Here is a 21,420-nt window from a genome sequence, read left to right on the forward strand (position 1 = left end):
TTAGAGTTTCAGCTTCAGCATTAGTCCTTCCAGTGAATATTCAGGATTGATTTCCTTTAGGATGGACTGGTTGGATCTCCTTGCCGTCCAAGGGACTCTCAAGCGTCTTCTCCAATACCACAGTTCAAAAGCATCAATTCTTTAGCGCTCAGCTTTCTTTATAGTCCAACTCTCACATCCATACATGACTACTGGAAAAACCATAGCTTTGACTAGATGTATCTTTGTTGGCAAAGTAATGTCTCTGCTTTTGAATATGCTGTCTAGGTTGGTCATAACTTTTCTTCCAAGGAGTAAGCATCTTTTAATTTCATGGCTGCAGTCACCATCTGCAGTGATTTTGGAGCCCAGAAAAATAAAGTCAGCCACTGTTTCCATTCTTTCCCCATCTATTTGCCATGGAGTGATGGGACCGGATGCCATGATCTTAATTTTCCAAATGTTGAATTTTAAGCCAGTTTCTTCACTCTCCTCTTATACTTTCATCAAGAGGCTCTTCAGTTCTTCTTCACTTTCTGCCATAAGGGTGGTGTCATCTTCATATCTGAGGTTATTAATATTTCTCCTGGCAATCTTGTTTCCAGCTTGTGCTTTATCCAGCCTGGCATTTTGCATGATGTACTCTGCATATAAGTTAAATAAGCAGGGTGACAGTACACAGCCTTGACGTACTCCTTTTCCTATTTGGAACCAGTCTGTTCCATGTCCAGTTCTAAGTGTTGCTTCTTGACCTGCATACAGATTTCTCAGGAGGCAGGTAAGCTGGTCTGGTATTCCCATCTCTTTCAGAATTTTCCACAGTTTCTTGTGATCCACACAGTCAAAGGCTTTGGCGTAGTCAATAAAGCAGAAGCAGATGTTTTTCTGGAACTCTCTTGCTTTTTCGATGATCCAACGGATGTTGGCAACTTGATCTCTGGTTCCTCTGGCTCGTCTAAATCTAGCCTGAACATTTGGAAGTTCACGGTTTATGTACTATTAAAGCCTGGCTTGGACAATTTTGAGCATTACTTTACTAGCGTGTGAGATGAGTGCAATTGTGCAGTAGTTTGAACATTCTTTGGCATTGCCCTTCTCTAGGATTGGAATGAAAACTGACCTTTTCCAGTCCTGTGGCCACTGCTGAGTTTTCCAAATTTGCTGGCATATTGATTGCAGCACTTTCACAGCATTATGTTTTAGAATTTGAAATAGCTCCACTGGAATTCCATCACCTCCACTAGCCTTGTTCATAGTGATGTTTCCTAAGGCCCACTTGACTTCGCATTCCAGGATGTCTGGCTCTAGGTGAGTGATCACACCATCGTAATTATCTGGGTCATGAAGCTCTTTTTTGTACAGTTCTGTGTATTCTTACCACCTCTTATTTTCTGCTTCTGTTAGGTCCTTACCATTTCTGTCGTTTATTATGCTCATCTTTGCCTGAAATGTTCCCTTGGTATCTCTAATTTTCTTGAAGAGATCGCTAGACTTTCACATTCTGTTGTTTTCCTCTATTTCTTTGCATTGATCACTGAGGAAAGTTTTCTTTCTCTCCTTGCTATTCTTTGGAACTCTGCATTCAGATGGATATATCTTTCCTTTTCTCCTTTGCCTTTAGCATCTCAGGTTTCTTAAACTTTTTTCCAACCAGTCCCTCCTTTTAACCCCACTTTCACCTCTATTTCCAGTGTGTCTAGAGTCACCAGTTGCTGGGTCTTCCGAGGTAGAAATCAGGTGGTTTTTTGGCTCTTTCTACTGCTAATTTGGGACTTAGTTTTCAGGTTCTACTAAGTCAGTTACTACTCTGTGTCTGCTTTCCAATCCCCAAATTTTGATACTGTTGTCTTCTGTCCCATTCTCATGGAGATTTGGAAAAGAGCAGAGTAGCATATGTATGCAGAGCTGGCCATGTTTAAGTGAAGTACCAAACGTCTCTTTCCATCTCACCTCCTCACCACAAATGTCTTCTGTCAGCATGCCCCCGCCCCACCCTCCTTCTCCAGATAACATTTTGGTGTTCCATACTTGAGTTCACCATAACCACTGTTTACTGGCTCTCTGTGGTCTGGGCTCAAGCAGCTGAACTTACCAGATGCCAACACAGGCAGCTTTTCAAGACTAAGGAGAAATGAGTGCTGTTCAAACGTGGGCTTTGCTTTTTTCACCAGGAAGCGCTATTGGTAAGATGCTGGTGGATAGGCAGTACATGGGCGTGTCCAAGCGGAAGTGCATCATTTGGGGTGTGGCCTTCCTGTCAGATGGCACTGTCATAAGTGTGGACTCTGCTGGGAAGGTGCAGATCTGGGACTCAGCTACTGGGACCCTCGTGAAGAACCATCTGGTCTCGAATGCTGACGTGCAGTCCATTGCCGTATCCGCTGTGAGTATAGCCCCTGTTGGAGCAGTTCCTGTACACCCTGGGCAGGGAGGGGAGAAGGCTGTGTCAGGGATGTGCCATCAACACGGTTCCCTAATCCTAAGTGTTTTAATGGAGGAAGATGAGCTTAGGACAGTGTGTCTCAAAACGCACAGAATTTGCCAGAACTCTTATTCTCCAGCAGTTAGAGAATAGCCCCTAAAAAGTTAGTTAGCTGAGAGGTTTTTTTCAGACTCCCCTCATCCCCGGTTAACCCACCTTTTGACAGAGCGGGGTTTTTTTAATGTAAAATTTGTATTTTATAAACATATAAGCTTTTACAATATAAACTGATACAATGCTTTTTAAAATTTTTAATTGGAGGATAATTGATTTACTATGTTGCCTTGGTTTCTGCCGTACCACAACATGAATCAGCCATTAGTATCCATATATTCCCTCCCTTTTGAAACTCCCTTCCACCTCCCCCCTTCCCACCCCTCTAGGCTGTCACAGATTTGCACTCCCTGTGTTACATAGCAAGCTTCCCCCTCGCTATCTTACATATGCATATGTTTCAGCGCTGCTCTCTCTATTTGTCCCACCGTCCCCTTCCCGCACTGTGTCTACACGTCTTTTCTCTCTGTCTGCATCTCTGTTCCTGCCCTGCAAATAGGTTAATCAGTACCGTTTTTTAGATTCCATATATATGCGTTTATATTACAATGTTTGTTTTTCTGACTTACTTCGCTCTGTTACAGACTCTAGGTTCATTCACCTCACTAGAACTGACTCAAATTCGTTCCTTTTTATGGCTGAGTAATACTCCTTGTATCTATGTACCACAACTTTATCCATTCATCTATGGATGGACATCTAGGTTGCTTCCATGTCCTGGCTGTTGTAAATAGTGCTGCGATGAACACTGGGGTACATGTGTTTTTTTGAATTATGATTTTCTTAGGGTATATGCCCAGTAGTATGATTGTTAGGTCATGTGGTAGTTTTATTCCTGGTTTTTTAAGGAATCTCCATACTGTTCTCCATAGGGTCTGTATCAATTTACATTCCCACTAACAGTGCCAGAGGTTTCCCTTTTCACCACATCCTATCCAGCATTTAATGTTTGTAGATTTTTTTTTGATGATGGCCATTTTGACTACAATGCTTTTTTAAATGTAGAATTTATGTTTTCTTATTGAAAAGCTGCTTGAGACTTCAACATAAATTTTTGTCATATTACTCTTACGCATTCTTAAAATGGGAAGTGTGTGAAATAAAGCAATTGGGGTATTCCTAGAGCTTTTTCACGTTCAGCTGGACTCTGCATCGCCTGGACTCAGTTCTCAGGGTCCGTGGTTCCCAGACGTGCCTCTCTGCCGTCCACAGTGTTCGCAGAAGACGCCCCACTGTGGCCACAAAGCTTTCTTTTAGGCTTTTGACAGCTCTTCCAGAAGTTCTGATGTTCGTTCTTTATCTGAAGATGTCACACATACAAAGATTGACAGATATAAGATTTTTATTTCAGAGATGTTAAAATGTGGGAAAGTGTGTGCCTGAGAATCAAGGGATTGTGGTACTTTTTTTTTTTTTGAACTGAAAAAAATGCAGTGATACAAATTCCAGTCCTCAGAAGTGCTTATCGCAAACTCTGGAACTGGGCAGACTTCGGTTTGAATCCCAGTTGTGCCACTTAATATAGTTCCGTATCTTCCTTGGGCAGGTTGCTGCTTTCTACGCCTCAGTTTCTTCCCCTGTGAAAACAGGAATGTCCATAACACATGCCTCATAGCTGTCTGAGGAAAGATTCAATGGGTTGCACTTGTGAAGTGCTAGGTACAGTGTCTGGCACAGTGAGTGTGCTATTACCATTTTTACATCTCTTTTAAAACCAATCCTAATTTCAAGGCTTTTCTCCACACTCTCTTGCCAGAACAGATGGTTATTTTTAGGTTTCTTTTTTAATGGTTTTTCACTGATTAAAGAGTGAATTTTGGCAAACACCCAGTCCTTTGATACTTGGAGGCCTTGTGTGTGTCCACAATCACATACACACCTCTTCCAAGTCAGCTTTTCCCTTGCGTGGTTCCTGCTGCACTCCAAGAAAGCCCTTTAAAAAAAATTGTTTTTTTTTTTAGTTTAACTTTTATTTTGGCTGCACTGCTTTTCATTGCAGAGCATGGGCTTTCTCTAGTTGTGGCACAAGGGCCTCTCACATTACAGTGAGCAAGCTTCTTTTGTTGTGGAGCATGGGCTCAGTAGTTGTGGTATTTGAGCTTCTCTAGTTGTGGCCCATGGACTTCGTTCTGCCACCAGGGATGCAGGGAACCCATGTCCCCTGCATTGGCAGGCAGATTCTTAACCAGGACCACCAGGGAAGCCCCCAAGAGAGCTTTTGTTTCCTTCTCAGTGCTTTTATAATTCGACCTCAAGGAAAGAGATTGTGGAATGAGAAACTTGCCTTCCCAGTTCTTCTCTGTAGGTGGGACTTTGAGCACATGGCCACTTGATCTGTTTAGTGGAGGTAGAGGCAAAGAGCACGTGTGTTCCTAAGCAGCTCAGTATTTTACCTTTTGCTCTGGGCTGATGCCTTCACTTACTCCTTGGAAGAAAAGTTATGACCAACCTAGATAGCATATTGAAAAGCAGAGACATTACTTTGCTGACTAAGGTCCGTCTAGTCAAGGCTATTGGAGAAGGCAATGGCACCCCACTCCAGCACTCTTGCCTGGAAAATCCCATGGACGGAGGAGCCTGGTGGGCCGCAGTCCATGGGGTCGCTAAGAGTCGGACACGACTGAGCGACTTACACTATTCACTTTCATGCATTGGAGAAGGAAATGGCAACCCACTCCAGTGTTCTTGCCTGGAGAATCCCAGGGACGGGGGAGCCTCGTGGGCTGCCGTCTATGGGGTCACACAGAGTCGGACATGACTGAAGTGACTTAGCGGCAGCAGCAGCAGCAGTCAAGGCTATGGTTTTTCCTGTGGTCATGTATGGATGTGAGAGTTGGACAGTGAAGAAGGCTGAGCGCCGAAGAATGGATGCTTTTGAACTGTGGTGTTGGAGAAGACTCTTGAGAGTCCCTTGGACTGCAGGGAGATCCAACCAGTCCATTCTGAAGGAGATCAGCCCTGGGATTTCTTTGGAAGGGATGATGCTAAAGCTGAAACTCCAGTACTTTGGCCACCTCATGCGAAGAGTTGACTCATTGGAAAAGACTCTGATGCTGGGAGGGATTGGGGGCAGGAGGAGAAGGGGACGACAGAGGATGAGATGGCTGGATGGCATCACCAACTCAATGGACGTTGAGTTTGAGTGAACTCCGGGAGTTGGTGATGGACAGGGAGGCCTGACGTGCTGCGATTCATGGGGTCGCAAAGAGTCGGACATGACTGAGCGACTGAACTGAACTGAACTGATGCCTTTCAAACTGTAGCCTCAGAGGAGGTAAAGGAGAGAGGCCTGTGCCCAGAGCAAAGGCTTTAGCAGCAGAGAGCATGTAGCTTTGTCAAGTCTGTAAATGGACAAGCAGGTAAACTCTTGAAATTGCAGTTTCCTTATCAGGGTAGAGGCCTATTAAATGATGATTAGGCAGGGGGAAAAAAAGGTAAAATCATGATTCATACAAACATGAAATAGACATATGTCCAAGATTTTCTGTACCTCATTAATTAATGAGGGAGCCAGTAAGATGTCACAAGCAGTTCAAAGGGAGAAATCAGAGAACACAGTTATGTCAGGCCATCAGGAAGGTGAAATGTTTTATGATTTTGTTGCAAACTCAGTGTCCACAGGGCAGTCATCTACTGCATTCTACTAAGCAGAATCCCTTTGCATCTCTATGCAGGAGAATCTTTTGCATCACTCTCAGCTTTTCACAATTTGTAGAATTGTGAAATAGCTCTTGAACAATCAAAGGGCTCCCTTGACAAGGACTTGCTATGCTCATTTCAGTCCTTTACAGTTGCTCCCAGTAGGGCAAATGATACTTAACGTTCAAGCTGTTGAAAGATTAGAGATGGTATGGCTTAAAGTTCCTAGCACAGTGTGTAGTTGACGGTAGCTCCATTCTCACGTGTTCAGACATCTAACTTCTTGATCAGTTCACCCACTCTTTACACTATTTGACTGGTTTAACTACTGATCTAGGTTCCTGATTTTTTTCTCACTACCCTATCAGGTATCCTGTTTTGTTTTCTTCTTATTCAGAATTATGTGCAAAAAATAAAAAAGTTACAATGAAAATGATTTTAGAGAAATTTTAAAAAGTAGTTGTAGACACAGCAAGACCTTTTAAAACTAACAGAAATCCCTGTGCTCAACACACTGACCAGAAGGAGCCTTAAACTGGGGAGCCAGGGAGCCTGCATGTTTGTGATATTGATCAGGCCACTTCCCCTCCTCAGGCTGCCCTTGCTCCTCTAAAAAGAACAGTGAATTTTAGGGTTTTATGAACTTCTGTCTTCTGGCTGCCTCTTTTGAGGCCCCTCCTCTTTTGCCCAATATTATTGCTATTCTGTTGAGGTCTAGTTTGCATTGTATGAAAACATTCATAAGTTTAAAGTACTTCCTGTTTATTTTGTCAGCAGAGGGCGCCTTGTGACCTATTCATGGAGTTGTTAGCTTCTGGAGGAAAAAAGACCCCTGCAACCTCCTCTCCCCAATTCTGGGCATTTTCCCCCATAAGCTTTCCAGGTAGAAAACCTCGGGGAATATTTTAACACTGGGCCTTGTTTTGCTCAAATGTACCTCCCTGATGATTTCCTTTCTCAGCAAGAAGACAGTTTCGTGGTGGGTACAGCCGAGGGGACAGTGTTCCATTTTCAGCTGGTCTCTGTGACTTCCAGTAGCAGCGAGAAGCAGTGGGTGCGGACGAAGCCATTTCAGCATCACACCCACGACGTGCGAGCCGTGGCTCACAGCCCCACCGCACTGATATCTGGAGGTGGGTTTTGCTCTCCGCCTGGCTGCTTCTTAACTCTGCCCATCTCCAGTTATGTTCATATGGAGCTTTTTCTAATTCTGATGCTTTTTCCCCTCTGCTTTTCACTGCAGGCACCGACACCCACTTAGTTATTCGTCCTCTGATGGAGAAAGTGGAAGTAAAGAATTACGATGCTGCTCTCCGAAAAATCACTTTTCCCCACGTGAGTATCATCGTCTAACCCCACCGCCTCCTCACCTCCCCATCCATTTGTCACACAAGACAGCACCACTCACTCTTGGGCAAATCTGGAGGGCTTCTGTAGTTACCTGCCTTCTTCTTTCTTCCGTCTGTTTCTCAGGCAAGCCTCTGGCAAAGATATTTACAGGGGTCAAGAGATTTAGGGCAGCATTCCTAGTTCAGCTTCTGGGGAAATCACTCCTTTTTCCAGTTTGGTGTGGTTTATGGAGATTTTGTTTGTTTTTGAGGCTGGGCTGTTTATTATCCTGGATGGGAGCAGAAAAATCCAGGCTTCCAGTGTTCTTTTCTAGGTAAATTCATCATCTTTCTAGGCTAGAAACTCTTCTGCCCACTATCTGCTTCTACGTTCCATTCAGCCAGTAAACCTTACCGAGTCTGTTTCCTCATCTTCTCGAATCTGGCCATTTTTCTTTGTCTACACTGCCATGATCCTAGTTTGGATCCGTGTCTTTTCTCATCTGGATTTTTTAACAATAGCTTGTTAATGATCTCCTTTTATAGTTTGTGTCATTCTAGCTTATTCTCCACATGATTTGTTCAGAAGGCAACTTTATTCATTGCTCCATGCTTAAGTGCCTTTGGTTGGCCCTCGTTGCCTTCAGTATAAAGACCTGCTTCCTTAGCATGGCTCATGACACCTGTCTCGATATGGAGAAGAGAGCTTCTTCCCTCCCCTCTACTCTTACACTCTTAGAGCACCTCCACCCCCACCCCTACCCAGTCTGGCTGTTCTGAAGGGCTTCTCTTTACTCCCCACAATGCTCTCTTATCTTTGAGATGTTTCCTGAGCCATGTATTTGCCTAGAACGTCCTGACCTGCTTTCTTACTGAGTGATCTTTACCAGTGAACCTGGTCTGGGCTCCTGTCTTTACTGCCTTGAAAGTGAAAGTGAAGTTGCTCAGTCATGTCCGACTCTTTGCAACCCCATGGACTGTAGCCTGCCAGGCTTCTCAGTCCATGGGATTTTCCAGGCAAGAGTACTGGAATGGGTTGCCATTTCCTTCTCCAGGGGATCTTCCTGATCCAGGGATCGAACCCAGGACTCCCACATTGTAGGCAGACGCCTTACCCTCTGAGCCACCAGGGAAGTCCCTTACTGCCTGGGGTTAAACTAAATATCCTTTCTACTTTTATTCATCACATATTGTGCTTGCTGCTGTTGCTGCTAAGTCGCTTCAGTCGTGTCCAACTCTGTGCGACCCCACAGACGGCAGCCCACCAGGCTTCCCCGTCCCTGGGATTCTCCAGGCAAGAACACTGGAGTGGGTTGCCATTTCCTTCTCCAATGCATGAAAGTGAAAAGTGAAAGTGAAGTCGCTCAGTTGTGTCCGACCCTCAGCGACCCCATGGATTGCAGCCTTCCAGGCTCCTCTGTCCATGGGATTTTCCAGGCAAGAGTACTGGAGTGGGGTGCCATTGCCTTCTCCTATAGTGTACTTAGCCGTGTTAAAATTCTGTGCACCTTTAGTGTAATTGCCTGTTTAATTTTATGTCAGTCCTTTAAACTGTAAGCTTGAGAGCAGTAGCTAGGTTTACGTTTGTTCATTTGGTTGCGCTGGATCCTTGTTGGGGCTCATGGGAGTCCCCTGTTTCAGCACACAGGCTGTAGAGTACACGGGCTCAGTAGTTGCCCCCTGGCATGTGGGATCTTAGTTCCTTGACCAGGGATCAAACCCACATCCCCTATGTTGAAAAGTGGATTCTTAACTACTAGACTAACAGGGAAGTCCCAGTAGCTAGGTTTGCATTTACCACTGTGTTTTTAGATCTTATGACTGCCTGGTGTATGGTAGTACTTAGGAAATACTTGTCAAGTCAGTGGATTTCAACAGTAAAAGTGTTCTGAGGTGTTGCTGCGCTAGATGACCCCAGCTTGTTTCTGTCTTTTTGATTCCTGGATGGGTACAGCGACGGCTTGTTTCCTGTGCAAAAAAGAAGCAGCTTCTCCTCTTCCAGTTTGCTCATCACTTGGAACTCTGGCGACTGGGATCCACAGTTGCAACAGGTAAGCTGGGAGAAGGTCTTTTCACAACAAGAAAACTCGGAGAGAGAAGCCAGAAATTGCAGTTGAAATTCTGCTTGTGGAAAAATGGAAGTCGATTCTTTTGCTGTCTGTTTGACATCCTTACGGTTTCCTATCCACTAGATAGAGCAGGGGAGTTCCTCAGAGTGTGAAAATCATTAGCTGCACACCGAATCACCTCTGGAAAGTTTACAGTCCTGTACAGTGCGCTGCAGGGCATAGGGGAGGCAAGGGGCGTGGAATAGTTTGCCCTGGCTGGACCGGGATCAGAACAGGCTGTTGAAAAATGACAGACCGTCATGGTTCAAGCCTTCATGAAAAAGAAGTTCGTGCAGATCTTAGCAGGGTGAGAGCCTCATGGCCTTAGGTATGACACATATGTGTGGGTGCTGTTGTTTTATAGTAGAGGCTTTGGCTTTAGGTTCCACGATGAACAAAAGAAGTTGAAGTTGAGGCCACACAAACTTCACTTCCATCTACCTGCATGCCTGGCTGTGGGAAGCAGCTTCAGAAAAGAAGCGCCATGGCCATATTCAGGGCCCCCACGGAGAGGCTAAGAAAGTGCTCACTGTTCTCCTGTTCGTATACATACCCCCAGAAAACTCTAAGCTCATTCTGTCAGACATGTTTCTGATTTCCCAGTGGTAGAGATTCCATTCTACCCAGGAATGACTTTTTAAATGAAAAAAAAAAAAAAAAACATTTGTATAGCCTTCCTTTGAGAAGAAAAATATCAGAGATGTTTCTTGTTCCAGGAAAGAATGGGGATACCCTTCCACTCTCTAAAAATGCAGATCATTTACTTCACCTCAAGACAAAGGTAAGGAAGTTGAACTGGGTGTTTAGACTCTGAAATCCAGAACATATTTCCTGTTCTAAATTTGGGTGGGGGTCCTTAGCTGATATCCTAAACTGTAAAATGTAAAATTATTTGAATGAAGTACCATATCAAGAGGATTGGGTTTCCTGTGATTATAAGTCAGGCATTCAGAATTTATTAGATGAATTAATGCAAGAAATTGGTTTTTCTTATTTTGGTATTATGAAGATAACATGCATATTCTTAAAAAATTCACATAATATATAAAGAGTATGCCGTGAAAAATGAACCTCCTTCTAACCCCCTACCTCCCAGAGATGATTGCTGCCAACAGTTTCTTATATATTCTTTTAGAAAAAATGTTCACTTGTGTGTATGTGTATATATCCTTTCTTTCAGTACTGATGGGACTGTGCTATACAAACAGCTTTGCTATCTTCCTTTCAAAACATCTTCAATTGCACAATACTTGTGAATTACAGTCTTCCTATAAAGAACTCAAACAGCAGTGATAGGTCATATTTTTGTCCAGCTCTTTAATTCTAGTCACCCCTCCTGAAATGATTGCTGCTAATTGATTAGCTATATATCCTCCTTGACCTTGTTCTGCATATGAGTGTATGGATGTGTGTGTACGTACATACTTACATGTTTTTTCCCTTTTTTGGCCATGCTGGGCAGCATGGGGGATCTTAGTACCTTGAGCAGGGGTTAAACCTGTGCTCCCTGATTTGGGAGCGTGAAGTCTTAACCACTGGATCGCCAGGGAAGTACCCTTACCTACATTTAGACGTTCTTTGAGTTTTTTGAATGATAACAAATGTTACACGAAACTTTTCCTGTGTAGTGCAAATTTTCTCTCACTTAATATTTCTTAGAGGTCTTTAAAGGAGGTTGTCATTAACAAAACAGAAAACCAGTCCCCAAGTCACCAGGCCTCCAAAGCTCCCCTGCATTCAATGCCTGCCTGATCAGATTATTAGAGTTAGGTTTAGTAGGAAGCTACTTGTGAAGTATGTGATGGGCTGCGATAAGCTGACATTATTCAGAGACCTCTGTTCTGGAAATCAAAGCCGCACCCTTCCGATGCTCCACCTGTGAAATAATCATAGTGATGCACAGCATGTGACTGTAAGGATTACATGTAGGTATTTGTGGGTTCAGAGTGGCAGTAGCTTGAGGATCCATGTCACAGTGAACCTTGTGTGAAGTTTTACTTGACCGTTTGTCCTGCTTCCTCACTCTGCCAGGGTCCTGAGAACATTATCTGCAGCTGTATCTCCCCATGTGGTGGTTGGATAGCCTGTTCTACAGCTTCTCGTTTTTTTCTCTATCGACTGAATTACGAACATGACAACATAAGCCTGCAGAGGGTAAGTGATAATCCAGGGTCTGGTTGAATAAGAAGAAACCTTATAAGTGGGTGATTGTTGTGTGAAGTGGAAATTTTCTGGATATGAATCCTTATTCAGTGAGAAAACTTAACAAAATGGTCTCTTATTGCCAAATTTAAAATTATGTTTTTGGAGGAGTAGGTAAATGCCACAAAATGGCAGTAAAAGGTTAGGCTTTTGAGGAGATGATGAGGGGAGGGGAGGGGTTACAGTAGGCACGTCGGTGTTCCAGGCCCTTGGCCAGTGGGCCTCCTTGGAGATAGGAAGTACTCATGTGATGTGAGCCTGGCGCCGCTAATTTTTTATGGGCTCTGGGTCTAACTTCTGTCTGCTTCTGACCTTTACCACTGTTTCCCCCAAGGTTTCCAAAATGCCAGTGTTCCTTCGCTCTGCCCTCCAGATTTTGTTTTCTGAGGATTCAACAAAGCTCTTTGTGGCGTCAAATCAAGGGTCTCTTCGCGTCTTTCGGCTCCTGGAAGGAGGCTTCACGCACCTGCATTCTTTCCAGCCCCAGTCGGGTGAGAAGTTGGGACCTGGCCTCGGGAGAGAGTAGCCAGTCTCTGATGTTTCTTTTTTTTTTTTTCACTTAAATCTCAATTGTCAGGGGTTCGCTAATGCTCCTCTCAGTCCTGCAAAAACTACACACTCACATACCTGCGATTTAAAGCAGGAGATACCTGGCAAGTGAAAACGCTTGATGAGATCTGAAGTGTTGCTCATACCTACTCTTTTCTCACTGGGTTTTTGATTCCTTATTTAGGGCCAGAGAAGTTTCATCACGCTTCTTGGAGTTTTGTTAGTAGAACAAGAAGGAACTTAAAATCATTTGTGATCCTGATAACCTCCATTATTATCTGTGTATATTTCTAGGAGGTGCTTGTATGTAGGTATTTTGTGGACACGTTAATTTGGAGTTTGTTATATTTTTTATAAAGATGAACTTGTGTATACAGTTTCACTACCTGTCCTAATGTTTTTGGCTCCATTTCTGTATGTTCTGAGAGCATGAGTGTGCATGCATGTATGACTGTGGGTAGATAACTCTTCGTGAGTTGACCATTAAGAACTTAGTACTCAGTACTTCCCATGGGTCTTTTTTTTTTCTCCCTTGACTAGGATTATAATGACTTCACCGTTATGTAGACTCCATCTGTCTGGATAATGAACTTTTAAGATTTTTTTTAATGTGGACCATTTTCAAAGTCTCCATTAAATTTGCCACATTGTTGTCTCTGTTTTTATGCTTTGGTTTTTCTGGCCACCAAGCATATGGGATCCTAGTTCCCTGACCAGGGATCAGACCCACGCCCCCTGAATTGAAGGTGAAATCTCAACCACTGAACCCCCAGGGAAGTCCCAGGAAAATCAGCTTTTTAAAATCAACTTAAAGTCTCACTGCTCGTAAGCTGTTCCAGAAACAAATTGGAAAAGAAACATACAAATTGGGAATCAGATGAAGTAGACTGACAGTCTTTATTGAGTGGTTTTATTTATATGTGGTTTTATTATGAAACTTAGATTCTTTACCTTGCCTTTAGCACTCATTTAAAATTGTGGTCTGCATTATGTACGTGGCTTTATTTCGTCCTCCTCTCTCATCTTACTTCCTCTGATGGTCAGGCTGGTTTCTTTACAGGCCTCAAACCTGTGTTTTCCTGTCCTTGTCACTTAGCTCACAGTGTTCTCCACCTTTTTCTACCCACCTCACTCATCCTTTAGCATCTAGTTTATGTCTAGTTGTAAAGCTTTTTCATTGTTTGGGGATGTTTTATAGGCAGCAGTTACTTTGGCATATCACATCACTGTCTGATTTTTATCCCACAAGAATCTTCATGTTGCCGAATTGGTTTAAAATTCTTTTAATGACAGATAGCTCATCCGTGCCCATGCTCCCTTAGTGCTAAATATATAGCAGGGACTTTGTAAATTAAAGATCTGCCTCAGATCTATTGAATTTGCTGCTTATAACTTTGATTAAAAACATTTGATAGGAAAGGACTTTAGAACAACTGAGGTATAGATTTTGGTGATAGTTCTTACCCTTGATTCTCCACTCTCATAGTTGAGAGCTCATCTCCTTCCCAGGCAAGTGCTGCTTTCCGGTTTCTCTCTCTCTGGCTCCTCTTTACTTGGAGAATGGCTACTTAAATTATAGTAGGCAGATTAGCACCTAGAACTTATTTGTAAAACTGTCGAGAAATTGTCCTGTCAGTAACCAGAAACTGAGGTGGCTTTTGCCGTCAGACTCAGGGCAGGGGTGGCTGGCTGTGGACACCGAATTCAGAGACTGAGCTGCTCTTCTGTCCTCGCAGGGACCGTGCAGTCCATGTGTTTGCTGGCAGTCAGTCCAGACGGAAACTGGCTCGCTGCCTCAGGCACCAGTGCCGGTGTGCACGTGTACAACGTGAAACAGCTAAAGGTGAGCATGAGGTTTGGTTGCAGCAAACAGAAGGAAGTTAGCCCTGCAGTTATAAGACTCCGGGAAGACTGAGAGGACCTGGAAGATTACTGGCCTTTTTTTTTTTTTTTTAAACAAAAAATTTTTTCCTGTTTTACTTGTTTGAAACCCCAAAGCTATAATCTTAAATTAAAAATCAGTCAATAGGAACAGTGAAGCCACTTGTCCTCAGAAATTTGAAATTAAGGATTTATGAGTAATGAAATCTACATCTAGGTTTTGTCTGTATTTTGAGGAGGAAAATTCTGATCTACAGAGGAATAGATGCGGATAGAAACAATTTCCTTCAATAGCTTGCCTTGTATTCTCAAGATATTTTCAAATTAAACAGAACTAGGAATAGCAGGAAAACATTTTTCACTAATTAGCAATGATATTGTCATCCCCAGATTGAATTACTCATGTTCCCTTACAGGTTGTCATCTTCATCTGAAAGTCAGATGAAGAGGGGTGGGGATGGGGAGGAGAGGGTGAGATGTATGGAGAGAGCAACATGGAAACTTACATTACCATATGTAAAATAGGTAGCCAACGGGAATTTGCTATATGATTCAGGGAACTCAAACAGGGCTCTGTATCAACCTAGAGGGGTGAGATAGCGGGGGAGATGGGAAGGAGGCTTAAGAGGGAAGGGCCATGTGTATACCTATGGCTGATTCATGTTGATGTTTGACAGAAAACAACAAAACTTTGTAAAGCAGTTATCCTTCAGTTAAAAAAAGAAAATACAAAAGAAAAAAAAAGAACTTAATAACTTTATTGCATTGTGGCAAGAGCATGTACTGCTCTTTGAGCTTTGCCTGGCATTTAAAAGTGTTCTGTGTACCAGTGCACATGCCTTGTGATGGACATATATGTCCCTGCCTAGGCATTAATTTCTTTTTTTTTAAATTAATTTTTATTGGCATATGGTTGCTGTATAGGCATTAATTTCTTTTAAGTTCAGTGTAGAGCTGTAGATCCCCTGTTCAATGATGTGTTTATGTGCAGTTCATACCTGTGTAGAGACAGCAGGGGAGGCTTTACTTCCAGGTCTTCTGTGAACACTTGTCATTTTTCTTGGCAGTTAAACTTGCACTTTTTAAAAAAATGAAATTAAAGTTTATTGTTTGGGGAAATACCTGACATTTACAGGAACTTCCGTAGAATAGAACGTCTTGAGTTCCAAGGAACACTATTTTAAAACTACTGACCTAGACCATCCGGTCGTTCCCGGGGGATGGAATCCCGTTTTAGAGTTTCCTGTGTCTTTGATTTGTCCCCAGCTTCACTGCACAGTGCCTGCTTACAACTTCCCTGTGACTGCTCTGGCCATCGCACCCAATACCAACAACCTCGTCATTGCTCATTCTGACCAGCAGGTAAGAGATCCCAGTGCTTTCCAATTCCCTCCAACTAAAAAGCTGAGATAATGACAATTTTGGAGGAGCTTTTCTTTGCAAATACTGAATGATATAAAAGTAGTTTCCTCTTGTGTGTAGTAAAGCTTTCACATAAAATAGTTTCTTTTAAAATCACATAAAAAACATAAAATACTTAGGAATAAGCATCACCAAGGAAGTGAAAGACTTCTATGCTGAGAACTATAAAACATTAGTAGAGGAAATCAAAGATGACTCAGAGAAATAGAAAGATATCCCCTGCTCTTGGATGGGAAGAATTAATATTGTTAAAATGACCATACTACTGAAAGTGGTCTGTAGATTTAATGTAATTCTTACCAAATTACTTGTGACATTTTTCACAGGACCAGAACAGATAATCCTAAAGTTTATATGACCCAGAATTGCCAAAGCAGTCCTGAGGAAAAAGAACAAAAGCAGGAGGCATAACCTTTCAAGACTTCAGACATTACTACAAAGCTATAGTAATCAAAACAGCTTGGTAGTGACACAAAAACAGACATAGGGATCAATGGAACAGACAAGAGGGAGCCCAGAAATAAACCCACCCACCAATGGGTTAGTTTATCTTCAACAAAGGAGACAAGAATATACAATGGACAAAATTAGTGCTTTATCTACCACTTTTTTCCATACCAAATTTTAATGAGAATATAATTATAAGAGCTGTAGAATATCTGAGCTACAGAACACATTATGCATGAATTTATCAATACTTATAAATTTCTGGTCAAATAGGCTTGATAATACCTGCCTCACTGAGCTAGTATACAAAAGATTAAATGTGATCCAAGAAGCACTGTTTTAAAAAACCAAATTATTATAAATTCTATTAAGTTTATAAATATTAGATACAGATATACATATGACTTTATACATTATCATAAAATTCAGAAACATTTTAAAAAGCTGAACCATCTCAATGCAGGGCTCGGAGAATCACGCTTGAGTAGACCACTAGGCAGATGATGCTGGCTACTTTGATTAGCAGTTTTTAATCAAACGTATCCATTACATGAAGAAAATGGAATCTCTCATTTTAACTTCTTCTCTTGTTAAAACTAGCAGGAAACTTTTTGTACCTGCTTAATTAGAGATTAATAGTGTTACTCACACACTGCAATGAGGATACCAGGAGACATCACTTCATATAGTATGACCCCCTTGGAGAGCATTTGGAGAAACCTAAAAAAGAATTTTAATCCGCATCATCTTTGATTCAGAAGTTCCAGCTCTAGAAGTTCTCGCCGCAGGTGTATGCTTTTAGTTGTACAAAAAAGACACTGATACAGAGAGGATCATTATAGCCTCATGTGTAGTAGCCGAAGGTTGGAAATACCTCAGTGCTCATTAAACAGATAGAAAAATCCTGCTACATCCAGGAAGTGAATAGGTTATTATTATGTGTTCTTCAAAGGGAGCATAAGTGACATGTGTGGACGTTGGTATGAGTCAGTCTCCATGATACAATGCTCAGTGAAAAATGCAACCTGCAGAACAGTGTGTACTCTGTGCATAAAATATCTCTGAAAAGATACAAATAAGGAACAGGCTACTTTTGTCTTGGGGAAAAGAGATATTAAGATTGCAAGGGTGATTTTTCACTATATAAACCTTTCTGTGCTGTTTGAATTGTTTATTGTTCTGTAATTTACCTTAAATTGTTTTAATTTTAAAAAACAGCAGTTGAGACTTCCTTGGTGGTCCAGTGGTTAAAACTCTGTGCTTCTACTACAGGGGTCGTGGGTTTGATCCCCAGGTGGGGAACTAAGATCCCACATGCTGTGTAGTGCAACCAAAAAAAAAAAAAAATAGTGAAAATGCGTATTCTGACTATGATACAGGCAGGGTTTATATAGCTGTTTTTCCAGTCAGGGATGACCTGCTGGTTTTCTGGGTACCAGCCTGTATTTCCTCTGTGTTATATCCTTTCTCAGGTATTTGAGTACAGCATCCCAGACAAACAGTACACAGAATGGAGCCGGACTGTCCAGAAGCAGGGGTTTCATCATCTTTGGCTCCAAAGGGACACTCCCATCACACACATCAGTTTTCATCCCAAGAGACCAATGCACATCCTCCTCCACGACACCTACATGTTCTGCCTCATCGACAAGTCATTGGTGAGTCCTTCACCACTGCCTCCTGTACTCTCACTGGCTTCTGCTTTCCGTAACAATCTTTCGTTCTGAAAGCAAAGGAGGACCATTAGTTAGAGGAAGGAGAATCAGAGTAAAGGTTGCTGGTACCTTCTTTGGAGGGAAGGAGCTTTTAGTTTTGCAGATTTCCTCATTTTTCTTCCCAGTCTCTGGAGGTTCTGAGGGAAGGGGCAGGCCCTGGTGTGCTGGTTTTTGCTGATTTGACTATTTCCCTGCTTTGCCTCTGAGCACATAAAATTAAGTAGGAAAAAGATGAGGTCCATATTCAGAAAGTAGCCATAATCAGGCACTCAGTCACTTCCACTTTTGCACCCTGGGGTGACTGACACGATTTCATTGAAGGATATACATACAGGCGGGGGTTTTGACTGCTTGTGCAACCCCTGGGTTGAATTTACTGGCACACCATCTGCCAGTTTGAGGAGCTGTTGTTAGCGTCTTGAGAAAAGGCCAGTTAGGAAAATTCCATCCTTCGTGGCTGTGATTTAGGTGGGATGTGAACACTTTTTTTTTCCGTTCCAGATTCCAGCCTCTGCCAGCTGCTGTTGTGACTGACCCTAAATTTCATGTCTATTTCTGGGCAGGCACTGTCTTCCCAGCAGCGGTGTTGCTGTGGCCATGCCGTAATGCAGTTTGGGCTGAGAGCACAGCCAGCACACGGTGCATTGGTGCCTTGTGAAGGTGGGGTAGGAGGAGCACGGGGAGAGCAGCAGATGGCTCTAAAGGAGGTGTGCGTGGCGATGTCACTGGAGCTCATCTCGTGGGCCCTGCGTGCTCCGGGCGTGGGAAGCAGAGCCGGCTGACAAGTGCCTTCTGCGAGATGACGATACAGGAAGGGCCCCTCCCACTCGGTTGCCTCTTTATAACTCAACCCAGATCAGCCCAAGTTGTTTTGTTCCCCCAGTATTGGTGATAACTCCATCGCCTCCTCATGAAGGGCAGAGCTATTTCCCAAGGAAGTCAGAAATGAAATAATCACTTGCTTGGCTAGAGGTCATCATCTCTCGCAGTGTCAGTGACATCAGTGGGGTGGTTTGTGTCACTTGGCCAGCCCATGATCTATTTGGGGGAGAGTCTAGAAAGCAGAGCCTGCACAGGCTGAGCTCCTATGCACACCAGTTTGTTTCTGTCTCACAAAGTGTTACTGACGAGACTGGCCAGGAGCCCCAGGCCAGCACTTTGATCTTGCTGCAGACGGTACCAAGCTCTCTTTGCCACATATTCCCCCCGCTATACAGTAGAGCTGGGGGTGTGGCTCTAGCTTTCTCCCTGAAGTAAGAAAAGTCAGGGAGGGAGACTTCCCTGGTGATCCAGTGGTTAAGACTGTACTCCCAACACAGGGAATGTGAGTTCAGTCCCTGGTCAGGGAGCTACGGTCCCACATGCCGTGCAGCATAGTCAAAAATAAATTAATTTAAAAAAAGAAGAATCAGAGAGGTAATAAGTGTATAATATGGTGTTTAGAAGATGGAGTTTTCCTGAAAAATCACTAGAGTCCTTTGGTCTGTAGAGGCCCAATTTAAACAATAATAATTATTAAACAACATATTTTTGTCTTTCTAGCCTCTTCCAAATGACAAAACCTTACTGTACAACCCACTGCCTCCCACAAACGAATCCGATGTCATCAGGAGGCGCACAGCTCATGCCTTTAAAATTTCTAAGAAATATAAGGTAATACATCTTCCATCATATTGTAAGTGGTTGGTTCCCTGTGATATTATCAAAATATAGTAAGTCCCACAAGAGGAAGACAAGAGTGTCTTCATTGTACATGCAGGGAACCTGGTTTGGGGAAATAAGCTGCCTTTCTGAGGCTGTTTGTCCCTTAGGTTTGTAGTTGATTGTTCTTGCCTCAGTATATTAGAGCCAGGCACCATACTTCACCATCATTTCTCACAGCCTACGTATTTCATTTAGGTTGTGAGAAATGATGGTAGAGCTCAGCTGGGTCTGTTTGGGTTAAAGCTGGGCTTTTAAATTTGACTTCCAGTGGAGAATAGTTCTTCCACAGGATAAGTTTCAAGCAAATAGAAGTCATTGAATTTATGATCCCCTTTCTGGGCCAGGCTTTCCACTCTGATAGAACACGTATTCATTGAATCCTGGAACATTTTCTTGGGGGTCTGCAGAATTTTTTTAGAGGAGGAGGTGTTTTAAATTTAAGTAATTTGTAACTTGCCATTTATCAAGTTTAGGTTCCAGAGCCCTCTGTTACTATGAATTCATAAGAAATTAGAGGCTCACAGACCTTCTTTACAGAGAAAAATGAAGAATCCTACTAAAATCTTAAATGATTGGATTCAGTTATAAAAGCTCCCAACCTTTGGAGTTCTAGGGCAGGAAGGTTCCTCGGAAATTTACTTCCCTCCAGCTCGCATGAGGCTAGCCTTTTGGCCCTCGATAGTCAGTTGAGAACTAGCCCTGGAATCTAACTCCTGGTGAGAACCTTCCCATCTTTCTCCAGCCTCTGCTGTTTGTGGATCTCCTGGATGAAAAGACCCTGGTGGCGGTAGAACGGCCTCTGGATGACATCATTGCTCAGCTCCCACCACCCATCAAAAAGAAGAAATTTGGGACCTAAAAAGGGCACTGTCTGTGTCCTTCCTTGAACTGTCTACCCTGTTTTCACAAATCATGATAATAAAACAAAGTTATTCTTTAGGACTAGTTATTATGAATGTTACTCTCTAAAATAGTGGACAGTAATTTCCCTTCATCGACTGAAAGTGAACAGAAACTGCCAGGCATTTGTCATTTGGATAATGTCCCAGTTAACCGCAAATTCATTCAACTTTTTTTAGTATCCTGTTCTTCAGACCTTACTCTCAGAGGTGGGGGAAGACGATAGTTGCCATCTGTTCCCTAACACGTGCTTGAGGCTTCCAAAGGCTGACAACTTTCATTGTCTACCAGCCTGTAGCCCGTCAGAGGTGTGGGGACTTGGCCCAAGTTGCCTTCGAGGTTAGGGAAACTATGGTTGCTTATTCAAGCCGGCCTCACTACCAAAAGCCATAATCAGGGTTATGTTTCAAAAGTGAATTTTAACTATAATGCTCCATCTGAAAAATAGATGCCCTTAGCCATTGGTAGTGAACTATTCAATTTTATTTGAAAGGAAAGAATCAGGTTTGGGGATATGTCTCAGTAACACATCTTTTTATGTTCTAAGCCCATTCCAAGATTAGGGAAAACACTGGGCATTTTCTTACAAAGCAGGAGTGGAGGTGGGGACCCAAAAGCCTGATGTATAATATTTCACCCTTTCTGTTTTCTTCTGCTTGCGTTGACATTGTTATTCTTATAGGTGTCATTGGTTGACGAGTTTTAATGTGATCTTTTAAATTAGAACATGAAGAACTAAAGTTGACCTGAACGAAGCAGATAGCTTTCTCATCTAGGTGGATATATTCCGTTGCATGCCTGTGGAAAGCCACTATGTGTGGTTTTGTTTGTTTGGGATAGGTGAAAGGCTGTGGTACAGACAGAGGAATATGAGGGCTCTGATGATGTCATGAGTAAAGTACTGATGAGAAACATTTTTACTGAGATGAACCCCACCCTCCAGCTTCAGTTCAGTCACTCAGTCATGTCCAACTTTTTGCGACCCCATGGACTGCAGCACACCAGTCCTC

At 42.8% G+C, this 21,420-nt stretch overlaps 1 protein-coding gene across 2 annotated transcripts in view; it reads left to right on the forward strand.

Annotated features, from left to right (window-relative positions):
* UTP4 (UTP4 small subunit processome component) overlaps positions 1-20,449 on the forward strand; it is a 30,148-nt gene extending 9,699 nt beyond the window's left edge. For both annotated transcript variants that reach the window (XM_069550172.1, XM_069550173.1), the window contains exons 6-17: positions 2,151-2,362; positions 7,116-7,287; positions 7,398-7,489; positions 9,437-9,533; positions 10,307-10,371; positions 11,622-11,744; positions 12,127-12,283; positions 14,078-14,184; positions 15,489-15,584; positions 17,564-17,749; positions 19,349-19,459; positions 20,253-20,449. In XM_069550172.1, coding sequence (XP_069406273.1) covers positions 2,151-2,362; positions 7,116-7,287; positions 7,398-7,489; positions 9,437-9,533; positions 10,307-10,371; positions 11,622-11,744; positions 12,127-12,283; positions 14,078-14,184; positions 15,489-15,584; positions 17,564-17,749; positions 19,349-19,459; positions 20,253-20,369 — 1,535 coding nt within the window. In that variant the 3' untranslated portion in view covers positions 20,370-20,449. The remainder of the gene's footprint in view (positions 1-2,150; positions 2,363-7,115; positions 7,288-7,397; positions 7,490-9,436; positions 9,534-10,306; positions 10,372-11,621; positions 11,745-12,126; positions 12,284-14,077; positions 14,185-15,488; positions 15,585-17,563; positions 17,750-19,348; positions 19,460-20,252) is intronic.
* The last annotated feature ends 971 nt before the right edge of the window (positions 20,450-21,420 follow it).

This window comes from Ovis canadensis, chromosome 14 (assembly GCF_042477335.2).
Source record: "Ovis canadensis isolate MfBH-ARS-UI-01 breed Bighorn chromosome 14, ARS-UI_OviCan_v2, whole genome shotgun sequence".
Lineage (NCBI taxonomy): Eukaryota > Metazoa > Chordata > Mammalia > Artiodactyla > Bovidae > Ovis > Ovis canadensis.